The following is a 25404-nucleotide window of genomic DNA, read 5'->3' as shown; positions in this document are numbered from 1 at the left end:
TTAAAACCTGCAACGAAACACACATTTATTCATGACATCATTTCTTTACTCAGATATATATATCACACTAAATCATTGTTCCAAGTCTTAAATCAAGCACCAAATTCCAGCACGATGAACAAATCCGGCAATGAAAACCGTCCGTGTGGAAACATAGCAAAATTCCGTCTGGTGTCCTGATGATTTACGTCATTTCAAACACCACAATTACTTTAAAACGTTTACAAGAGTATTTTTTATGAGCCACCCCGTCCTCTGAAAATGTAAGCAGTAATGTCTGTTTTAGAAAGAGAAGTAATGGAAACCTGTGATTTTTCGATGTTTTTTTTTCCACTTGTTTAATAGGCATGAAGTTCTTTGAAAAACATGTCTGCCATCATTGAAACATGTCTATGTTCTTCATGCTCTATATTGAGTTTGGTTAATGGGTCAATGCCCATGTTGATTAGTGTATTAAAAACTTGAACTGTATCAATTTAAGGTAATTTTAGAACAAATAAAAATGTGCAAATAATCATGAGTTAAATATTTCAATCGATTGACAGCCCTAATATATCTATATATACAATACATAATTAAACAAGAATGAACAAATAATAATTATAATAATATTAAAAAGTCTATCAGTCTATATTATTAAACATATCTGGACCTCTGAAGACCCCATACACCTGGTTCTGGATTGTATCCTTCAACTTTGGCCTTCAAAATTGACAATGTTGAGTTGTTTCAATGATGTCATCTACCATATATTTGATTGACACCCATGGATTGTTCAGAAACCAAGCGCTACGTATTCGTCAAAAGTCTCCAAAAGCGCATTGAGGTCGAATGAGTCAACGTGGAACGAAAGTGTACCGATGGAGTATAACCACATGATTTTTCTCATGGTCTGCGGTCAAAAGATCCTTGTCTTTGGCCTTCGAAAAGAACTCAATCAAAAATCTTTTTCATAAACATTTTATATTCATCTGTGCCCTTCTCAGGCCCTTCCTCTTTTTCTTTATCAAGCGTCTGACTGTCCATGGCAGTTTATTTCCAGTACTTTTCAGCATGGACGTTTGGCACCGTATTGTAATCTTTGTTGGTCTTTGCAGGATTGCTGTCATTGGCTTTGTAGATGTTTTCATAGTCATGGGTTTAGTTGTAACCGGCTTTCTTTCTGTAGCAGTCTGCATTGTTGTCATCAGAGTCCAGATTTTCCCATGCAACCTTTTGGTGGATGCTGTAGGACTGGTGTACGGTGTCGGTTTCGACGTAGTTATCCGAGGTGAGGTCCTGGAGGTCCTGGTCAGTCCGTTTTGTCTTGTCACAGAAGTTGGCATTGGAGTTTTATCCGTCATAGTGGTCATCTCTGTTGTTGTAATTTGCGTTGATGAAGTTGTTGTTGTTGTTGTTGTTGTCGTCCACTCACGTGGTTTGTTGTCCTTCCCGAATGGTATTCTGGTGGAAGATGTATGAGTGGTGTGTGTTGTTTTTTTCCATGCAGTTGACGGCGTTGTCGTGGTCACTCTTGTTGTTGGCAGCGTCGTCGTATGAGTAGTCTTGCTATCGGTTGTTGGCGGATTCGTAGCAGTAGTAGTCATCATCTTCGTTGTTGTCCATGGACCCTTGGATGATGTTGCTTTTGGTGTTGTCGTAGTTGATGTGCTTTCTGTACTTGTTTCTGGACGCATGGATGATGTTGCTTTCGGTGTTGTCATGGTTGCTGTGCTTCCTCTACTTATTTCTGGAGAAGATGTGCTCAGAGTGTTTTTTCTTCCATATGTTGATGGGGTTTTGGGAGTTGGTGTGGTTTTGCCTGCATTTATTTTCTTTATGGCATTTTTGGTCCAAGAGTCATTTGGATCATAACATATTTCCTGCCATTTAACAATTTAAACCTGTAAAATGACATGATAGTTAGTGGTTGCATTTTCTGGAAAGTTTTGCAAAGAACATAACACATTTGTTATGAAAAAAAAAGTTTATCCATTTTACTTGCCTTACAGCTTTATAGGACATAGTATATCATCTTGATGCAAGTAGCTAACAATTTGTTCAACTTTGACTCTGTTTGTCGTAACTTTTGTACAACATGATGCTGGATTTCCAATTCCTGCTGGAGAAAAACAGATCAATTGTACAATAATTATCTGTCAATGAATAATAATGGTAATAGTAATAATACTAATCATAATAATAAACATCTCTAACATTATTACCCTTTGAAAAGACACACAATGACACACTTTCTCTGAAACCCCTATGACCACTACACACTCTCTATATATCTATGCAAAGGAAACTGAGGCTAGACCACACTGTTTAACTACACTTAATAGACAAACAAATTCAAATACTCACTCGTAGACACAGCAACGATCCACTGCATGGCGAAAAAAAAAACAGCTATGTACTTCGGTTTCATCTTGTGTTCTCAGAATCTGTCACTTAGACTGAGAAACTTCTTTCTGTCACTCAGTAAAGTATAAGATGAAGAGAGGGAGGTCTTTCAGCCCACTTATTCGAACAACCCCCCACCCCTCTTGCCACCCAGGCCCTCTTACACCTCACAAAGGAGGGGGACAGGAATATATGAGTGTTCAATGGAAAACAATACTCAAAATTCGACTATAAGAAAGACCATCAGAATGGAACATATGGGGGTCTTCTTGACGTTGACGTTTTTAATAATGAAACTTAGCCGTTATTGTAATAAGGTTTTTGGGGTGTGTGGTTAATTATGCTAATGTGTAATGTTTTATAATAACCATTTCCTATACTAATCCTAAGGTTTTATGTTTTTGGAATAATACTAATTAATTCAAGTGGTAGTTCAGGGGTTAAGGTTCTGGGTTACTGATCGGAAGGTCAGGGGTTTGAGCCCAAGTATTGCCAAACTGAAAATCTGGGACCCTTGACCAAGACACATAAACCACCTAAGGTACTTTAGCCAGATCATGACCCTTCCAGTTAGATCAATATTCAAATAATATGACGTTCAATGGTGGGGAACACCTTAGTCAACTTGTTCCTGGTTCAAGCTGACATGTTGTGTGTTCTGAGATGCTCAACATGGTTGTACAGAGTGCAACATTGCATATTGCAACAACATTCCTGTCAGATGAAACCAGGCTGACCATGTTCCTCATAGATCTCGCGAACCAGCTTGTCGGAAAACCGTTTCGTCTGCCACAAACAACCTTGCGGAGGTAAAAGTCGCTTGGATTGCATTTTTCTTTCTTTGGAGACAACAAAACTCAAACTCTTCAACTATATCAATATTATTGTATACACTGACATGCCGTCACCTGAGTATCAAATCAAATAATAATTTTTCATGCAAGTATTTCATGCATTTTTTATTTTTTTTTTTCCTTTTTTTTTTTTTTAAATGCCTACACACACTACACTAGCTGCATGTAGTATGTGGAAACTCCAACCGAGTTCACACCTACACCGTAAATGGTATATTCCACCTTCGCTTTCATGGCTTTGTACTTTATGGCTTTTTTTTTCTATTGTAACAAAAAACACAAATAAAAATAAACAAATAAAAATCATTGCATTAAAAATTAATTAAAAGCAATTTTTTCAACCTATAGTGGTAAAATCCAGAGAATATAAAAAGGATATGTATAAATAAAATACTAAAATTTATAAAAATGTGTGGTGTTAAAAGCAATTTGCGTTAACACGTACATTTTTACATATATATATATTATATTATATATATAAAATGATATAATTGGACATCCAAAGGTACTCTGGATGGTTTGAGAGAAAGTAACACTACCGTGAATAGTATCTGCACATTTCTAAAAAGAGGAAACCACATTATGGTTGCAAGCATCACTGTAGACCCCAAGTTAGACACTTATTTGGAAACACATAGGTAGCACGTGTTTGTTTTATTTTTTTTTTAAGCATGGTTACCTAGGCAGCATGTTCATGTTCAAAGAAGACAAAAAGTCACATGAAAACCAATGGCACTCATTCATGCAAAAAAAAAGGGCTTTATTTCTTTATCTTGAACAATCTCAGAATTTTTGTTTTATGGAATAAAGTATATGCATTTTTCCCATTACATTTGTTATAATTGGAGGTTTGAATTGCATTAAAACAGAGAAGTGATGAATACCTGAAAATCACGCTTCCCTTACTGCAAAACAGACTCCATCACAAGCTCAAAATGACCAATTCCAATATGACTTAAATCAAAGTCTTCGGGTATCTGATTTGAACAGTACTTAAGTATTTACTCATATTGAATGTGGCCTCAATGATACACTAGTCTTCAAAACCAAAGTAAGTGAAAAGCCAGAAACAGTTGATTTGTGAGGTTTTATTTCCAAAAATACCAATAAAACGGTACACCTCATTAACACTGCATTAACCATCAACACAACAACTTATTAAACATTACCGATTAATAAAAACTGACAAAGCAGTAAAGGAATCTTTCAAAAAAGTATCATTAATTACTAAATAAAATTACAGTCTCATTTCCAAAAGTAGAATAATCAAAAAATAAAGTTCATCAAATATTTAGAGCTGATTGGGATCAACAAAAGAAGGTCCTCAAAGTTGTTTCCGAATTTATTCGAGCTCTTTTTTGGACTGAAAATGCGCTAAAAAGTCACTCAAAGATAGCAGATGCCGGTAAGGGAGTGTTAATTACATCATTAACGGAGTTGCAAAATGTAATTGGTTACGCTCATTGTCCATCGACTTACATTGAATCTAAATGTACCTACATTGAAACTAAATAGAGTAGAGAGTCAAAGTTGCTTATTCTCAGTAAAACTATAAAAAAAACCATTCACTTAAATTCTTTACACCATTGCTTTTTTATCTAAAAATGATGTAAAACTGAACTAGCGACGGAGAAGAAGATGCTTTCAGCAATGCCATACGTATATTAGAAGCTAGATTTCAAAAGTGATGTTGTACCCACTGATAAGGTGTAAAGTAGACCAGCGGTCCTCAACCTGTTTAGCGCCACAGACCGGTGTGGCGGATAAATACAACAAAGTAAAATGATACGACCATAAAAACTGGTATTTTCTAAATATAATAACAAACGTGAAACCACTGTGTTGTTTGTTCATTTTGCTAGCTTGGGGGTTCCAATTTAGCGGTAATGTATTATGTGTTAGCGGCCGGAGCAGCTTCTTTAAGAAGGTAGCGGATGGAGGTAAGACATGTGACCGAGGCATCATGACATGAATCAAGAGTGAGTCATAGACAGATGTGGCGGAGAGAATCTGGTAATTTTCCACAATAAAACATTGTTCAGATTAAGATAATAAATACAACACAAATAATGTAAGTTATGTATTCTTTCTGTGCGGTCCGGTACCAAATAACCCAGGGGGTTGGGGACCACTCATTTAGATAGCATTCCAGCTAGTCAGAATTTTGCTCACAATAGTTTGGAGAAAACCGTAGATGCACTTAATTTTCAAAATGATATATGGTTGAACGACCAGTGGAGTCATAAGCCACATGTTCTTTGCCAACTTTGTAGGCTAATATTCTACACTTGCATAAAGATTTATAGTGACCCCCGAGTCTCTAGTAGTGCCTAAGTTGGTGGAGAGGCAAGATTTCAGGAGCTGTTTGAGGAGATGTTTGAGATGACAGAACACCTTGAGCCTCTTGGGAAATCATGGGCAAGCAAGTGTGACCCTTTTGACTCATTCTTTTAAATGGGACCAGGATGTTAGCAGATGTTAGAATTGCTTCCAGATTTTGACAAGCTGGCACCGGTTTTTCTTCAGAAGGACCAGGCCATTTCGAACAACAGAGGCCACTCAAGTCTGACCTGGAGACTGCAAATTCTTTGCGGCAGATTTTTCATGCCATTTAACTTCTGATCCAACATCTACAAGTTGTCCTGTAGCTGCCAAATCCACCTTTAAACAGTAGTGCGTTGCATGCAAAGCTGAAGATGATTATCACACCCTGCACGGTGCCACATTTCCCCTTTGAGCCACTGACAGTATCATGACTCAACCACTAAGAAGTGAATCAAGGCTCTTCTCAGAAGTTGACCTTTTTTTTTTTTTTTTTATTAAACCATTTCCTACAGGGGGATTAATGGCATTGTTAGCATTATGCATTTGCCCTGACGTACAAAATCACAACGCATTTCTGGACAACGACGTCTTATCAAATGATCTGCACATTAAAGTCTGCCTACACCCAAACACTCCCCCTCGCCCCGCTCCCACCAACTATTTTTAGACATTGGTTAGGTGTAGAAAAACCCACAAGCATCAACCTTTGTCTAAGAGAAAATGCAGCACTGGTGTTGGTGTGTAGCACTAAAGATGACTCCCCAGAGATTTCTTTTATTACCATATACAAGTACACTTCCAATACCTCCAAAAACTTACAGGTGTTACTAGTAAAAACCTTCAGCTATTATTTACTCTATCCGTGGTAAGATGTTTTGGCCAACTCACATGGTACATAGTGATATTTGGCAAATCATTCCTTCATAAAGACCTTGAATGATTTGTAGTCGTAGTGGATCTATTGGTAGTTGAGGAGATCGGTCTTGTTCCCATCAACATCCAGCATATTCCTTTTATTTTATGAACACAAACTGGATTTCCTCAACTTTTGTAATGCAGAGTTGATGATTTCATCCTTGGACCACCTTTTGGAAGGTACTAACCACCCCACCAGGATTAGCCATCACAATTTTGCCCTTGTTATAGTCATCCAGATCCTTAGCCTTGCTTATTTTTCTTGCTTCCAACAGCTTAATTGCTGCCTAATATACCTCACCCCTGGATGGGTGCCATTTTAGCAAGATAATCAATGTTATTTGGAGCAAATATCTGTGTATATTTTCACACAACAAAAATTTGACCATTTTTATTTAACCATGTATATTTCCCTGGTAGCTGTAAATTCAAGCTAATATGAGTAGAAGGTACATTACTTTTATTATCCATTATAATATGTGGATTGGTTTTAATGCACCTATTTTTAGGGTTAGGGTTTGGAGGATGGAGGAGCTTGTTCAAGAACTCAGAAGGGAGCATTTCTTCAATGCAAAAGAAAAAAATGGACTGTTACTTTCATACATTTTTTTATTTATTCATTCAACAAATTTGACTTTATTCAAAGTAAAAAAAATTCAAAGGAAAAAAATGAATGCTTGTTGTATTAGAAAGAAAGAAATTGCCATTAATTAAAAAATGTATTACAATAATCTTTTTGTGACAATTTATATATATTTTGTAAAATATCTCAAGTAGACCATCCAAATTAGGATATTTATTGAAGCGCCAGTACAAAATACAGGATTTTTTTTTTTAACTATTTTAATTATTATTATATAATTTAATGAACTTTTTTTGACATTGAAACCACTGAAACAGGACATTTTTTTATCCTTATTTGACTACATAATGTTGTTGTTTTTTTGACAATTTAGGACATATTTTGACTCCTACATGTATGTTGAATCAGAATCTTGGCTTTGAAATCTTTTGCTATTGACCACTGTAGGAGTTTTCAGTGGTGGACAGGGATCAGCATTGGGACTTTGGCCTCTCAGCAGCCTTATACACAGCAAGCTGTGAGCAACCAAATCTGACTAGACATGCACAGTTTGACTGAACTTCCATGACCTATAATGAACGGAAAAACAGGCCACTGTTGTGCTGAGCATTGAGCAGACAAAAAACAGCCACAGTATTTTAAATCCATCCATTAACAAAGGCCTTGTAATTCAATCATTTCAATTATCCTACAGCATTAATACAACATTGATTCAAACTGTAAATAAATTAATTTATATAAATCTATGAGCTTAAATACAAAACTAAATACCGGTTTGCAGAGGCTAAGAACTGATCAAGAGTTAACAGTAATTGACTTGTAATTATTTAAATTGATTGATAGCCCTATATATATATGGCACCTATCCAGTGGACCCTCGATACAGTAAATGTACAATTCTGCTTGAAAAAGGAACCATCAAAAGAAGAGAGATTTTTTTTGTTACTTGCGAGGGGTCATAGAATGTATCCCCCGCGAGTATCCAGGTTGCATTGTAATGTATAATTGGGACCAAGGCATTTATTTATTTATTTATTTTATTATTGCTTCTGTTTTCAGTACTGTAGTGCAAACAAAGCGGTCGGTCAATAAATGTTTCAGGACTGAAAACAGCAGCAATAATGTTAACAATTTACGAAAGTAACTAAATTTATGTTGGTTTTTTACTTTTTATTTCAAAGTTAAAACACACTTTGTTCTTGCCTTGTAATAAAATTGTGATTTCAATACCAATCATTACGTTACATCGACTCTGTCTATACATTAAATCACTAATTTAGAAAAGTCCCGAATTTTCAGCAATTGTACAAAATCACAGATCGTGATGAACAGTAAAGTACTGTGTGTCTTGTGGCTCGGACTGCAGACAAAATTGTTCTGTCCAGTCCATTTTTGTCTCTGTTTTTTTGGACATCACTATTGACTTTTGTTTTCTGTTCTCAACAGGTTTTGTTGTTTTCTGCATTTTGATTTCTTGAGAAGTTTCCAGCGTTGGTGATGTACCTGTGATGGATGTTGGAGATGGTGAGCTGTCAGTACTGGTCACTGTGCTTTTTGTCTCAGGTTTATGTGTAGGTATTGTGGTGGATTCTTCAGAGTTTCCAGTGGTCAAGCTTGTAGGCTTGTGTGTCGGTGTATTATGGGGTGTGCTTGGTGCCGTGCTTCTCGTTCTTCTCTCTATAATTTCTATGGCCTGTTTGGTCCATGGATCCTCTGCTTTGACTCTGGTTGTCACAACTTCTGTAGGCATGGATGATGTTGCTTTTGGTGTTGTCATGGTTGCTGTGCTTGGAGTGTTTTTTCTTACACTTCTATATGTTGATGGGGTTTTGGGAGTTGGTGTGGTTTTGCCTGCATTTATTTTCTTTATGGCATTTTTGGTCCAAGAATCATTTGGATCAGAACATATTTCCCTGCCATTTAACAATTTAAACCTGTAAAATGACATATTCAGTAGTTAGTGGTTGCATTTTCTGGGATGTTTTGCAAAAAACATGAATAACACTTTCGTTAGGAAAAAAGTTTATACATTTTACTTGCCTTACAGCTTTTATAGGACATAGTATATCATCTTGATGCAAGTAGCTAACAATTTGTTCAACTTTGACTTTGGTTGTCGTAACTTTTGTACAACATGAGTCTGGATTTCCAATTCCTGCTAAAAAAAAAACTCAGGTTACCCCAAAGTGCTCACAATTTAACTAAACTTAAAAGAAAAACACATTCAAAAACTCATCTGAAAATACAGCAACGATCCAATGCAGCAAAAAAAGTTAATTGGTTACTTATATTGTAGCTTCCAATCATTTGTAAAGTCAACTTGGTGAATAGAAACTTCTGACCCACTTAAATTTTGATATAGTGAATTCAAATCTGGCTGTTTTAAGTTTTAGGTTCAGGAAGGTGCTGACCGTGCAGTTTTTAACGAAGACCTCAAAACCAAATGAGAAGCCATATATATATATATATATGTTGAGTGTAATTTAAATATTAAATTTGCATAAAGGCTCCATATTTGTCCATGGCCATGTTAATCAGAGTTAAAAAAACTAGAAAAGTAATAATTTAAGGTACATTTCGGACAGATAAAAATGTCGATTAAGTCACAATAACACATCAACAATCATGCAAACAGTAAAAAATCAAAAAATCTCAACAACAAAAAACCCCATGAATTGAGTTACTTTAGTACTAAAGTAACAAAATTTACGTTGTTTTTCTTTTTTTTTTTTTTAAATGTGTATTAATGATATTTACAAACTTTTTATTTTGAAGTTAAAACACACTTGTTTTTTGCCTTGTAATTCAAATGTGTTTTGAATTTAATACCAATCATTATGTTACATTGACTCTATAATGTCTATACATTACATCACTAGTTTAGAAAAGTCCCGAATTTTCAGCAATTGTACAAAATCACAGATCGTGATGAACAGAACAGTACTGTGTGTCTTGTGGCTCGGACTGCAGACAAAATTGTTCTGTCCAGTCCATTTTTGTCTCTGTTTTTTTGGACATCACTATTGACTTTTGTTTTCTGTTCTCAACAGGTTTTGTTGTTTTCTGCATTTTGATTTCTTGAGAAGTTTCCAGCGTTGGTGATGTACCTGTGATGGATGTTGGAGATGGTGAGCTGTCAGTACTGGTCACTGTGCTTTTTGTCTCAGGTTTATGTGTAGGTATTGTGGTGGATTCTTCAGAGTTTCCAGTGGTCAAGCTTGTAGGCTTGTGTGTCGGTGTATTATGGGGTGTGCTTGGTGCCGTGCTTCTCGTTCTTCTCTCTATAATTTCTATGGCCTGTTTGGTCCATGGATCCTCTGCTTTGACTCTGGTTGTCACAACTTCTGTAGGCATGGATGATGTTGCTTTTGGTGTTGTCATGGTTGCTGTGCTTGGAGTGTTTTTTCTTACACTTCTATATGTTGATGGGGTTTTGGGAGTTGGTGTGGTTTTGCCTGCATTTATTTTCTTTATGGCATTTTTGGTCCAAGAATCATTTGGATCAGAACATATTTCATTGCCATTTAACAAATGAAACCTGTAAAATGACATTTTCAGTAGTTAGTGGTTGCATTTTCTAGGACGTTTTGCAAAAAACATGAATAACACTTCCGTTATGTAAAAAGTTTATACATTTTACTTGCCTTACAGCTTTTATATGACATAGTATATCATCTTGATACAAGTAGCTCACAATTTGTTCAACTCTGACTCTGGCTGTCGTAACTTTTGTACAACATGATGCTGGATTTCCAATTCCTATTGGAGAAAATAAGGTTACCCCACAGTGCTTACAATTCAACTAAACTTACACATTTTTAACATTCAAAAACTCATCTGAAAACACAGCAACGATCCACTGCAGCAACAAAGTCATTCGGTTTCATCAGTCTTCTTAGAATCTTTTACATATTTTGTGGCTTCCAATCATTTGTAAAGTCAACTTGTTGAATAGAAATTTCTGACCCACTGGATATAGTGAATTAAAATCTGGCTGTGTCTGATTTTAGGTTCAGGAAGGTGCTGACCGTGCAGTTTTTAACGAAGACCTCAAAAACAAATGAGAAGCCGTAATCCAAAAATCGATTTCAAAGTCAAGAAAATACAGTGGGAATCAGCTAACAACATACACAGCATAATCCAGAGAAACAGCAAACGGAACAAAGATCTGGATAAAATGGATAAACAATTGTGAACAGCACTAATAGAATACAGTGAATTCTATGAGTGAAAGCTTTTTATATAGTTTGGCCTGAATGAGGGTATAATTAACTAAGAATAGGAGCAGTATTTCATGAGAAGCTGAGAATTTGTGGGTTTTGGTAGTTAAAGCGGCGTAGATTGGACAGTTTGTCATTAATAAAGTAGACACCCGAACTGACTTGCTAAAATAATTCTAGGTGGGAGAAACAGCAAGAAATGTGGAAAGATTGATAGATTGATAGATCAATAGATGATCTGGGAAATGTAGTAAACTGAGACTACATATATAGAGTATATACAGTATATACACACATTATACATAGTATTATCTAACATTTACAAGAATATTTTGTTTTCAAGCTCTATGTTGAGTGTAATTTAAATATTAAATTTGCATAAAGCATACATTTGTATCCATGGCCATGTTAATCAGAGTATTAAAAACTTGAAAAGTAATAATTTAAGGTACAACAGATAAAATGCGCGATCAAGTCACAATTTAACACATGACAATCATGCAAACAGTAAAAAATCTAAACAAAAAAAACCCCATAATTTTTAGTTACTTGAGTAATCGTTAATGAATGCTGCTGTTTTCATCTATCTATCTATCTATCTATCTATCTATCTATCTATCTATCTATCTATCTATCTATCTATCTATCTATCTATCTATCTATCTATCTATCTATCATCTTTACACACCACCATACACTCTTTCTATCATGTAACACAATGCAAACCACAATTTTAACTATTAAACTGCTAAGCTGAAGAGACAAACCCATTAAAACTCACCTGTAAACATATTGACTGTCCATTGGAGGGCAAACAACAACACAACAATACCATTTATCTTCATTTTGTTCTTCCTTTCTCTATCCTAAACTAAAAAAGAAGGCTATAGACCCAAAAGAGTATAATTTTTCGGAACGGTCGTAAAGCTAACGAAACCCTGCAGGCTCCGCCCTCTCTCTATGCCACAGCTTCGTTTTTTTTTGCATCATTTCGAATGCTTACCACAGCCTGCAATCAAACCCCTTTTTAAATATTCACATTTTTAGCTTTCTTAATATTTTAATAATCAATGTTAAGCTGGTTGAGGTTCTGGTTGTGTTCTTTAGTCTATATAGGAATTGTATACATTTTTTATCTTATCTTTATATTTGTCTTATCAAGACGTTTGTACAAAAAAAATACAGGCCAGGATTTTATTGTACTGTTTTTTCTTCATGAGTGGTTTTGCACATTTTTGATATCAAACGCAAAACAACATGTATCATTAAGTAGGCTTTTAATACCCACAGGTTCATTCCCAGTTCATTATGAATGCTGAATTAAAACTTCTGACCCATTGGAATTCTGAAATCTTTAATGGAGTGAAATAAAGCATGCTGAGATACAAACAGGTGCAGTCCAGGCAGTTTTTAATGAAGATCTTGCAAACAAACCTAAGCCATAATCCAAAAATCGATCTCAAAGTCAGGCGAAAGGTCAGGCAATCAACATACCACATAAACAGGATAATAAAAAGATGTGAAACAGCAAACAGAACGAAAGAAGGAAAACTATAGAATGGAATAAGATGATGATAAAGCTTGGGATAGACTGAGAGTAAAAACAAACAATGAGAAGGGGTCGCCCAGTGGTTAAGACGTTGGATTTCTGACTGGAAGATTGTCAAAAAAAATATCTGTGTTGAACAAATACAACGAATATTTCATTAAATAGGCATTAGTGTAACATTGAAAAAGAAATATATACAGTATTAGTAAATAAATCAATCGAAAGGCCTAGCATTTCACACCCAGGCCTTTAGTGGTGCCCTAACGAGAAAATTTACCTCATAATACCATCATTACGACACCGAATGAATTTAATTTCATGTCTCCTTTCACTGTAGCCACAGCTGCACTGCCCGAATACATAATTTCTAGCAAAAGCATCGATATTTACCTCAGAAAATGACCCAGTACAGTACAGTTTTCCTGTGTTTTTTAAAATCAAGGCAAATTGTGCACTTTTGTGCAAATTCTCATAGAAAGAAAACGCAAAAGTATAAATTGTTTATGAAAAATTGTCGTTTACTGTTTTGGCCTGCCTTTCCTTACGATGTCCATGTAAGTAAATGTACTTATAAGTGTATCTGCCCTTGTGCAGTTTGCTATAGATGTGGTTTGCAAGCTCTGACTAGTGCCATTGAATCAAAGGACGTGAGAATGGCGACGTCGGACTCATCAATCTCGTTGGTTAAAACTACAGCCTTCAAGCATTCTATGGCCAGGACCTCGATGTGTACAGAAGCAATGATATAAAGAGAATAGACTATTGGAAATCACTTTATAAATATTCATGAACAAAAATATATTCAAATGTAAGTCAATGATGAAGGTTTAAGCCAGCAAAAAAAACCTTGTTGACCCTGATGGCTTATCACTGATAAAAACTAAGGACCTTGGCATTGGCAGTTTATTTTTTACTGACTACTTATTGTAATCTAACCATTCACAGATCGTTTTTTTGTGCGATTGAGATTTTTTTTGCGGTCAATTCAATACAAGGACACACAAGCATTTCTAGATCAACATCTATTTTTTTAACCTTCTGTAAATGCATAAAAAAAACCTAGTTTGGACGTGTTTAGTAATTCAGGGTAGACCTGCTCGAGCAAGCAGTAAATATTCTTTGGACCTCAAGTCACTGACAAAAATGTTCTGCCAAGTCCAGATCTGTAATTTCCTTCTCTGTGATCCTTATAAGTCCTGGTCAATACGTTCTCCATTTCTGTGTTTTCCATTTCTGTATTTTCTAGGTGGGACATTTGTTGGAGTCCAAGGAAGTTGGGGAGTTTATGGTTGTTCTTCCATCCAGTGCCTTGATGGCATGCTTGGCCAACCGTTTGGATCAGAGCATATCATAATGGCATTTCTCCAAAGAAACCTGTGAAATTACATTTGTTGAAAATGTAATCTGTACTTTGAAATGTGCTGAAGAGAGAAAAGACAAAACCACACTAAGACTCACCAGCAAATCGACTGTCTGCTGCATAGTGAACAAAAACAAAGATCAGAGATTCGGTTTCATTTTTGTTTTCTTGCACTTTGTATAGTCATACACAAACCCAAGAACGTGACACCTCTCGCTTTTTTTTTTTTTTTTTTTTACAGTTTCTGTACACACCAAGGACCTGGCTAATGTTTGCATGTTTCTCTGGCATGCGTTTTTAGTGGACACAATGGTCCTTTGTATGTTGTATGTTGTACCTGGCTCAGGGAATATGTGGTCTCCAGTTCGTGACAAAGGTCAGGGCTGTGCATTGTTCATGCCAATGAAAAAATTGGCATGACAGCTAAGGCAACCACAAAAAAAAAAAATAAAAATAATTTACATAAAAAAATATATATATATTTTAAATTATAGAAATTTATCTAAATCTTATCTAAAACTCATGAATCAGTTTGGTACAATTTAGTTTTTTATATATGTATATATCCCAATCGTCTATTCTCTCCATTTAATAGTGTTACCTTTGGCTGCTTCAAGTAGTGTATGTTTATATTCAAGTTTCTATCCAATCAGATTTCAGCTATCGCATGTTGCTAGGGTCAAAGAAATCTGCTTTCAGAATAAACAGTGTGGCCCCCTGTAGAGTAAAATACATGTTGACTAAAGGCTGTTGCTTTAACCAATCAGATTTTAAGTGTGGCGACACCCGGGGCAATCTAGCAGGTGTACAATCAGGTTGGCATTTTCAGGTCCTTCGATTGGGTGGTCAGAGAGTGTGCTAGTCAGAGCAGTTGTTACCAAGCTTTGTTCCTTCATACTGTTTTTTGACTAGTTGTTTACTGATCGACTGACAGCATGTTTTTAAACCTGGACGTTGGTTTCCCTTTGTTTTTTTTCGATTTGTCTTCTACTGTCTCTTTATACATTATACACAGTGAAACGCAGTATAACCCAGACAGGAATCTCATATAGTGTAAATGCATATCGTTTACAAAGCAAGAAACCCAATTAACACAATTTCACAAGTCTCCTTTCACTGTAGCCACAGCTGCACCACCCGCATATCATCTCTAGCAGAAGCATCGATATTAACATCGTAAAATGATTGGTTTCCATGCATTTTTGGCAGTTTTCCCATGAATTATGGTTTTCCTGGGGATTTAAAATGAAGGCAATAAAAAATATATATATAAAAGTATAAAAGATTCATGAAAAAGCATAATTTGGTTTGAACTGTTTGGGCCGGCCTTTCCTCACGATGTCCAGCTTTTCTTGGAAAGTCCATCTTGTAACTGTCCTTGTAAGTGTCTCTGAGACCAAATCAATTTCTTCTCCTCTGTCAACCAGTGAGGAATGAAAAAAAAAGCTATCGAATCCACATTAGCTTGTGCAGTTTGCTACAGATGTGGTCTGTGAGCTCTGACTAGTGTGCTCGCTGACCATTCAATCAAAAGAATGTGAAAATCTTGACGTATTTGGACGCCTTCCATGGGCCTCGTAGTTAGCAAGTCGCAATCTGATTGGTTACAGCAACGACTTACACTCTGGAGGAATGCTATGAAATGAAGAGAATGGATTATTGGGAATCATTTAATACATAATTCATGGACAAAAATATATTAAAACATAAGCTGGCGATTTTGCCACTACCATTAACAAACCTAATTTCCTCTAAACAGGTGCATAAGTCAACTCTGGATACCCAGAACATTCTGCCATGTGAATACTGAGGCAACTCTGCATCATATTTGGCCTTAAAGACACAGCGAGATGAATTCATTTTTAAAGCAAAGTTTGCAGGCAGTGTGTGCAGAGTTATAATGGCTCATGTACATATTCCTACCACCCTTTTTGGGGGAGGCTTTTGCACTCACACCCACGCAACACACAGCACATTCCACCCCCTCATGAAAAGAAGAGTGTTACCCACCTGCACTTTATCCCCTACACATGCTGTGACTGAGCAAGACGTGATCTGATACCGTGTGACATTTCCTTTCTAACGGAGGACAAAATTCAAAGGAACATATCTGCAGATTATCGCAAATTTATTTCTTTTACAAATGCAAAAGGGCAAGGAATGCACGCTCATAAGTCCCCTGAGCTAGTTCTTGCAGACGTCAACCACAGTGAATAGTGTGTGCACATTCTTTTTTTTTTCATGAAAGGAAACACATTTGGGTCGCATGCTACACTGTAGCACCCCTGCGATTTGTCTCTCTGAAAAGGTTTATGTAAAATTTTGGTGGGTTGTCCAAACAGGTAATGAAATCTAAGTAAACTAAATCCTCAACTAAATCCAAGCTCTGGGGGTCTTGCTCGTTTGCTCAACCTTGCTCCATGTTTCAAATCAGATAAGGACGATAGTTTCTCTCGCAGCATCCTTTTTATTTCTGGAAATGAACTTCAATTTTGGAAGGGGGCAAAGATGTATCAAAATGGCATGAACCACTGTGGAAGGGGTGGGCTCAAGTCAAACATGTAGATAGTTTCATACCCTATGTGCAGGCCTTGTAAACTGGACCAAATGTCTTCCTTGTTCACCTCTTTCCTACACCCCATGATGCTTTGCGCAACTATGGGTAAAACGCCATTAAATCAATCATTCGTTACAGTGTCGATACTCATGGATTCATTGCAAGATGTGGAATTACACGCTGACAGAGCTGTTAAAGGATAGCATCAGCATACCCGTCCCTTTATCAAGAGAGGAATGAGTGGACCATTTAAAGAAAAAGTGGACGTGCATAATGGTAGCATTTGTAGTTACTTTGTTGATTCAATTGCTTATGACTATAAGCCAATGAGCAAGTTGAAAAGGTTTACTAATACCTTCACAGTAAAAAAGTCAGCCATGTGCTAGGGCCAAGTCAAAACCTGAATGTGTCACACCATAACGTTATCTCGTCAACATCAGGTGTCATACTGACAGCAGGGTTCTCACAGATCGCAAAAAATTATTTAATCTTTTGATAAGCAATCAACAGCTGCTGCTTTAACCAAGATTGTGACTCGGCCATTCCAAGGCCTCCTAGAAGGCATCCAATAACCCCTTAAACCTACACCAATATGAACCATGTGCCAGCTTTACCCCTCTCACACCTCAGTGCCACCAGCTGTTTTTTAATAATGATAGCATTACAGTGCCCTCCACAATTATTGGCACCCCCCTGTTTAAGATGTGGTCGTGGACTTCAAAAAATTCTCCTTTTTTTTAAAACAACATAGAACCCAAATGCAAAAAAAGAGAAAAATCCAACCTTTTATTTAAGTACATTACTTTGGTGGTAAAAAAAAATCACACATTTAGAGAAAAAAAAAAAACTTGAAATCATGTGTGCCACAATTATTGGCACCCCTGATGTTAATACTTTGTACAACCTCCTTTTGCCAACAAGACAGCACTTAATCTCCTCCTATAACATTTCACAAGATTGGAGAACACAGAGAGGGATTTTGACCATTCTTCTTTGCACAATCTTTCTAGATCATCCAGTGTCCTGGGTCCTCTCTTATGCACTCTTCTCTTTAGCTCACCCCACAGGTTTTCGATTGGGTTGAGGTCTGGGGACTGAGATGGCCATGGGAGGACCTTGAGTTTGTGACTGCTGAACCACTTTTGTGTAGATTTTGCCACATGTTTTGGATCATTATCCTGCTGAAAGACCCAATGACGACCCATCTTCAGCTTTCTGGCAGAGGCCATCAGGTTTTTATTTAAAATATCCTGGTACTTCAAAGCGTTCATAATGCCATGCACCCTAACAAGGTTCCCAGGGCCTTTGGAAGAGAAACAGGCCCACAGCATCACAGATCCTCCACCATACTTCACGGTGGGCATGAGGTGCTTTTCGGCATACTCATCTTTTGTTTTACGCCAGACCCACTTAGAGTGTTTGTTGCCAAAAAGCTCAATCTTAGTCTCATCTGACCAAAGCACACGATCCCAGTTGAAGTCCCAGTACCGCTTAGCAAACTCCAGACGTTTACGTTTGTAAGTGTTAGTGAGAAAAGGCTTTTTCCTTGCATGCCTCCCAGACAGCTTGTTGGCATGTAGAGAGCGTCTGATGGTTGTTTTGGAGACTCTGTGACCCCAAGATGCCACTCTTTGATGCAATTCTGTGACGGTGAGCTTGGGAAATTTTTACTTCTCTTACCATCCTCCTCACTGTGCGTTGTGGCAAGATAAACTTGGGACCTCTTCCAGCCTTGTTTGTCACTGTTCCAGTTGTTTTAAACTTCTTAATAATCCTCTGACTGTAGATACCGGCAAGTTAAGGCGAGTGGCTATTTTCTTGTAGCCATTGCCTGACTTATGAAGGTCGACACACATCTGCCTTACTTGAATGGTGTGTTCTCTTGTCTTTGCCATGTTGACAAATGGGTAAGAGAATTAGGCCTCTGTGTCACGTCATATTTATACCCCAGGAAACAGGAAATCATGAATTACTAATTAAAAGTCCCTAGATACCCTGACCAACCTTAGCAACTACAGAAAATATATATAAAAAAAAAACCAATTACATTTTTCAGAGGAATTGTTAGGGGTGCCAATAATTGTGGGACACATGATTTCAAGGTTTTTTTTTTTCTAAATGTATAATTTTTTTTACCACCAAAGTTATGTACTTAAATGAAAGGTTGGATTTTTCTCTTTTTTTGCATTTGGGTTCTATGTTGTTTTAAAAAAAAGGAGAATTTTTAGAAGTCCACGACCACATCTTAAACAGGGGTGCCAATAATTGTGGAGGGCACTGTATATCAGTATTAGTTTAGGGAGGAAAGAAAATTTGAGTAAGAAAGATGATTATTTCTTCTATTAAGGTAGAGAATGCAGTCACTATATAACACTGTTATTTGAGCCACAATGTTTTTTCTGAGATTTTTAATGCAATTTTAACATATTCCTTCCGGCGGAAGTTGCCCCCAGGAAACAGGTGGATATTTTGCCACTCCAGATGTAGTGTCTTTGATGTTTTTTTTTTTTTTTGCCATACAATTCTAAAGAGAAAACTTGCAATCCGATTGACTCTCTACATTTCACTGTACAACAATTAAACTTTCTTTCGGCTTCTTCCATTTGGGGTCGCCACAGTGGATTCATGATCCTCATGTTCGATTTGGCACATGTTTTTACGCTAGATGCCCTTCCTAACGCAACCCTCCCCATTTATCCGGGCTTGGGACTGGCACTAAGAGTGCACTGGCTTGTGCAACCTTAATGGCTGGGGTTGGTTCCCTGACCAGGGATTGAACCCGGGCCGCATCGGTAAGAAGCGCCGCATCCTAATCACTAGATCACCAGGGAACCCAATTCACTATACAACAATTAGCTATAATATTTAACCAGTTGGCATTATTAATATAGATTTTCTTGTTACAGTGGTTCTAGAGTCAATTCTTGAAGCAGACAATTTTGCAATGGATGCAAGTGTAAGCATCTGAAAGGCTTTGACTAGGGGCAAATTCTGTTGGCTAGATGACAAACTATGGGTCAGACCACCTCAAAAAGGACAGGGGGTTCTGGTACGCAGTGCTTCATGTAGAATATAGAAGATGAAGAGGTATAGAAGAAATATAGAAGTTGTTCCTCTACCACTACCTATTGAAGTTAATCAAAAAAACAACAACAAAGCAACCCTTCTCATGATACTGGAAAACCTCAGAAATCTGCAATGATGAAAACGATAACATCTGACCGAACGAATTTGGTTCAATTTCGTCCGCCTCATAGAATATCGCTGACCAGTCCGCAAGACGGAGAACACAACTTTTAAACTGCGGTTTAAAAGACAACAAAATGCGGTCATACCAATTCAACGGCACCTCAGATGCCCAATAACTAAGCAGCAACATTTACTGGTTTGATTGTTTTGTCTACATTTTTAGTGATATTTAAACGTCTGATCCTACATGTGTTCTCCAGAGAGAAGGTGTGTGGTGTATGTGTATGTGTGTGGGGGGGTGTAATAAAACGCAAAACCAAAGTTGTGACAGGGGAAACTTTTAGTCTCGATTAGTCACAAAGCCAAACCTCCACCGTTGCGTTTCACAGCCCGTGCAGTTCACATGGCACGTGAAAACGTCCTTTCTTCTCTTTTTAGATGCTCCTACTGTACTTCCTGTATAGACGAGATGTTTCTTTTTTGGTAGTGGTTGCTTAGATTATGTATATAATGTCGGTCGTGCTAAACAACTTAGTAGAGAGACGAAAAAGTCATCATTCTGACTTAATGGAGGGGAAAAAACCCGTGTAAGTCAAACAATCGTCGAGTACTACGGGGTTCATTCGCTTTTCGCACGTTGTGGCCAGGAGCCTGCATGCAGATGCTGCGGGTTAACAACAGTAGATAACCCACACACACATACACAAAATAATTTCCCCACATACGAAGTAGTTTTCTGACTGTCGTGGGCTACACGGGGCTGTTTTCCATTTAGCATAAAATGACTGATTAGTGGGGTCTGTATGGCGGATTCCATGACTGGAGGGCCGACCTAGGCCATCGTTTTTTATTTTTATATTTTTGAATGGATTTGCTGCTTCAGAGAAACAGATGAGATCCAGAATTCCCTCTTCCTGGGATTGTCAGTAAATTTTGATTTTTGTTTGCAGATTTTCAGGATATTTCAGACATTTGTAGACACCTGACCATAAGATTTCTTTCCATAAATGGGTCATTTGCTCTTAGAATAACCTTCACTCTTCTAGAAAGATGTTCCACTAGACTGTGTGCTTGTCAAGATTTATGCTTATTCATTAGTAAACTAAGGTACTGAGGTAGAGTGAGAGGCCTGGGGTACAGTCAGATGTTCTATAACGTTGGGGTCAGAGTTATAAAGCAGACCACTAAAGATCTTCCAGTCCAACCCATGTAAACCACATGGGCCATAGGGTCATTGAAATGCTGGAACAAGTTTCCATCCCCCAGTTCAAGTGAAGTGGAGATTTTATGCTTATCTTATCCAAAGACAAATACAATACAACTGTGTATAGTTTTTGCCAGTGGCAGGCCGTGCATTTGGTACCTGGGAATCGCAAATCGCTTAAATAATTCCACGGGGTGTTGTGGTGGTGAGTCAGGAGTTTCATCATCATTTATTCCTTTCTAAATGTTCTGCTTGCTGTTGAACAGTTCAAACTGCTGAACTGTATGTTGGTGATAAGTAAAAACCACCAAGCAGCAATCAAAACAAGTTCAAAACAGAGCACCCTCTACCCTGATCGCTTGACCGGTTAGGTTTTAACCACTTCAAAAAAAAAAAAAAACGACTGATTTCGCAAAATAGTGAAAAGTAAAATTTTTGACCTGAAATGTGGTGAAGTAAAAGTAAAAGTCTCGAGAAAAAAAAAATACTTTAGTAAAGTACAGACACACAAAAAAAGCTAGTTAAATTGTACAATTTATATGTACTTTGTTTCGGTCCATCACTGCATATTAGCCACAATAACCTTGAATATCCAGTGATGATGGCCACGACTTCTCTGTCAGGGTCTTCACAACAGATAAGGACAAGGTTTCTCAGTCAGCCTAATTAAAATTGTTTAATATGTTTTTTTCGGTATACATTTCTACCCACAACCTTCAGAATCATAAAGTTTGCAACCTGATTGACTTACCATATTTTATTTTAAGTTTAAAACATCAGAATAAGCTTTTTCAGGGCACTTGATTACAAAAAGACCCCGATTTCCGTCTCTAAAAGTAAAAAAAATGTGTTAAACAGAAACGGAAAACATCCACCGCAGTGATTCTAGTGTTGAATTGAAGTTTCCGTTACTATATTGTAGTAAAAAAACTCTGGTTTCAAGTTGGGCCAGAAAGCCCATAGTGCTTCTATAGGGGGATTTTTTGGGGGGTTGGTCTTCTTTTCTTGCATCTATGAGGCAGGTACCGATGCCAAGAGTGTACATGATGCAATGATATTAAATGAGTACTACTAAGGTGACCTGGTGGCTACTTTTACTCACGGAAACAAATAAAATAGGCCACTGTGGCCACAAGAGATATGAGAATGGACATGGGTTTGACGTCAATCTGGTAATGACTCATCAACACAAATGCCTGAGTCGCCATTGCTTTTTTTTTTTGTCACTTAATTCAACATTGTCACTCAATTCTAGAACTGACTCAACTTTCTCACCAATTTACACCATAATGGAAGGAAATATTTACACATGGGTTCAAGTTATGCCATAACTAACCATGGTTTCCTCATTGTGTGGTCATTTTTTTAGACAATACAATTGTACAATATGATTTTTTTATTGAGCCAATATTCTGTCAGTTATACATATAAGTCAATACACTGCAGCTAAAAGCGTTTAAGCACAAGATTATAGCACTGATACATGAAAACGTGGTTATAAGCACTTAGTTATAAGAGGACGTAGTAAAAGAAGGAGCGTGATCGATCACTGGTTGCTTGGGGATCTTTCTTCTCCTCTTCCTTTCCTTTCTTTTTCTCTTTATTATCTTGATTCGCCTGCGCTTCGGTTTAGGCAAGTCCGCTCTGTGCTCCCCAATGAACTCGGCTACACTTGCAGACGTTTGAGGCCATCTACTGGCCAAAGGTGACATCGGTGTTGCTAGTAAGCCCTCTTTCTTCTGATTTAGTTCCTCATTGACCATCTGCATTGCCCATTTTGTCCAGTGGGAGTCAGGATCAGAGCAAAGGGTTTTCCCAGACTTAAGAATAAACCTGTACAAAAAATAATTATTATAAAAAAAAACAATTAAAGATTTTGGAACTTGACTACTCAGTCCTGCAGAGAAATATGCAGCTGGATTATTGAGCAGATAAGACATGCTAGAATGCTTTTCTATAAGCACATAAACAACAACGAGTCAGATGCCGACTGGCAAAACAATAAGAATACCATCAATATTACAAAATGGTGGTCTAGTGGTCTAAGATGCAGCGCTCTCACCGCTGCGACCCGGGTTCGATTCGGTCAGGGAACCATCCCAGCCACTTTCAGTGCCGGTCCCAAGCCGGATAAATTGGGAGGGTTGCGTTAGGAAGGGCATCCAGCGTAAAACATGTGCCAAATCAAACATGCGGAGGATCCGCTGTGGCGACCCCTAACGGGAGAAGCTGAAAGAAACTTATAATAATTTATATGGCCATAAACAGCAACCTATGGGGTCAATGCACCCTTCACAAATAGCCCCCAGCCCCCACACTATAACTACTAATATTACTACTACTTAGTAATAATAATAATAATAATAATAATAATAATCATCATATTCATACAACATGATCACAAATTACTACTACTACTACTACTAATAATTATTATTATTATAATATTAATAAATAATAATAATAACAAAAATATTAAATATGGCCACAACAAGCAATTTTGTGGGATTCAAGCACACTCTTACAACTACTGCTGCTTCTACTACTACAACAAATATTATTATTAATATTATTATTATGATTATTATTATCATTGTTATTAAAATATGGTCAAAGCACTTTTTACAAATAGCCCCCACTCCCTTTACAAATTACATTAACATTTAATGCATTTGGCAGACCCACTTTTCCAGAGCGACTTACATGTTTGTCATTTTAGGCAACTGAGTGGTTTAGGGTTAAGGGCCTTGCTCAAGGGCCCAGCTGTGGCAACTTGGTGGTACTGGGATTTGAATGCGATCAGAAATCCAACAAATTAATCATTGAGCTTCCGAAGTACTACTGCTACTACTACTATTAATATTATTATTATTATTATTTTTATTATTATTATAGAAAAATTATCTAATAACTATTGTAAATATCTAGCCAGATTATTACAAACAGCCCCATAAGTACGAACAGCTGCCATGACTACTCATACTACTGCATGCAATATCACTGGCAACCTAACTCGAATAAAATTACTATAATAATAATAATAATAATAATAATAATAATAATAATAATAATAAAAGAAGAAGAAGAAAACTCTGTTGGGCCTGAGCACCTTTTGCAAATAATGCGCATTCACCGCAATCTGAAGTGTGATTGTAAAATAATTCCCTTTTTTAATTTAGTTATGTTTACTTTTTTTTTTTTTGCAATACTAAACATTTAAATAAGCTTTTTTTGGTGTCACTTTACAGTCATTTCAGTAATATGATACGACCACAACGACAACCACATGACTGTAATCAGACCCAAAAGCATTCACACGTAAGTGCGATTTCGAGTCCCCAGTTTGCTAAAAGGCATGTTTTTGGAAGTCAAAGGGAACCGGGAGAATCTGGAGGAGTCCCGATATGAAGACAAGAGAACATAACAAACTAAACACAGGCATTAAGCTAAGCTGAGGATTAAATTAGAGACCCTGGAGCTTTGACACAAACTAATGAAAAGGTATAATACATATATTGGATCACTTACACAATTGCTTTGACTGGACAATATTGTTTTTTCTGCAACCAGTAGCGCACGATGTTCGTCACATTGACCGGCTTGGAAGTTGTTTTAATACAACAAGTTCTTGGGCCTCCATTTCCTGTGGGTCAAAAGAGCTGGTTAAAGATGTCATTATAATGGGAATCTACAGCATTTTCTACACACAACTACAAAGAATGTGCTGCAGATCATGAAGACCACACACAGACGCAAAACAGAGTTTCTCCGTTTCAAACCCACAGATGCTACATATAACATTTCGACCTTACAAATGTAGGCCACCCCACAAAGTACAGAATCAAAAGTGTGCAGTGACACAAATACGACTTACTTGCGAAGATGCTGGAGAACGCTGCGATGGTGCAGAAGATAAAGAGCGCAAGGTGCATTTTTGCCGTCTTCTGAGACACCCAGCTCTGACTGCACATGGTCTTATTGATGGGGGAGGGACCTCCATTAGCCTACATCTTTCCATTGAAGTGAGTTTGACAAGCGGAAAATATGACGACTAGACAGGAAGTGGACACTGAAGTAACTTGAAACTCCTGGCCCACCATGAACACTCTTTAATCCTAACCCCATCAATAGTCAACATTATTTGAATTTTTACCCAAATTACTTGCCCAAGGGGTGAAATCTGTGAACAGTTTATCTTGCGATAGATTGTCAAGATTCTTCTCAAGAATCCATTTTTAATTGTGGACAACTTCACTGGTTTGG

The 25404-nt window shown here is 37.2% G+C and overlaps 1 protein-coding gene across 1 annotated transcript; it reads right to left on the bottom strand.

Annotated features, from left to right (window-relative positions):
- Positions 1-10443, bottom strand: LOC124387003 (mucin-2-like). Its single transcript, XM_046851088.1, has 4 exons — positions 10170-10443; positions 9103-9220; positions 8880-8996; positions 1-1767 (listed from the first exon to the last, which is right to left on the bottom strand). Exons 1-4 carry the CDS (start codon positions 10441-10443, stop codon positions 951-953), a joined length of 1326 nt encoding a protein of 441 aa, XP_046707044.1. The 3' UTR covers positions 1-950.
- Positions 10444-25404: the final 14961 nt, after the last annotated feature.

Source organism: Silurus meridionalis, chromosome 6 (genome assembly GCF_014805685.1).
Source record: "Silurus meridionalis isolate SWU-2019-XX chromosome 6, ASM1480568v1, whole genome shotgun sequence".
Classification (NCBI taxonomy): Eukaryota; Metazoa; Chordata; class Actinopteri; order Siluriformes; family Siluridae; genus Silurus; species Silurus meridionalis.
This window is presented reverse-complemented; position numbering and strand designations above follow the sequence as displayed.

What these genes read in the sequence shown, in the direction of transcription:
- LOC124387003 (XM_046851088.1), bottom strand. Translation starts at nt 10,443, where the DNA reads ATGACAACACCAAAAGCAACATCATCCATGCCTACAGAAGTTGTGACA. An exon ending in ATCTCCAACATCCATCACAG is followed by an intron (nt 9,221 to 10,169) that starts GTACATCACCAA and finishes TTTTTTTTTTAG; the next exon opens with CAGGAATTGGAAATCCAGAC. An exon ending in TGTCCTATAAAAGCTGTAAG is followed by an intron (nt 8,997 to 9,102) that starts GCAAGTAAAATG and finishes GTCATTTTACAG; the next exon opens with GTTTAAATTGTTAAATGGCA.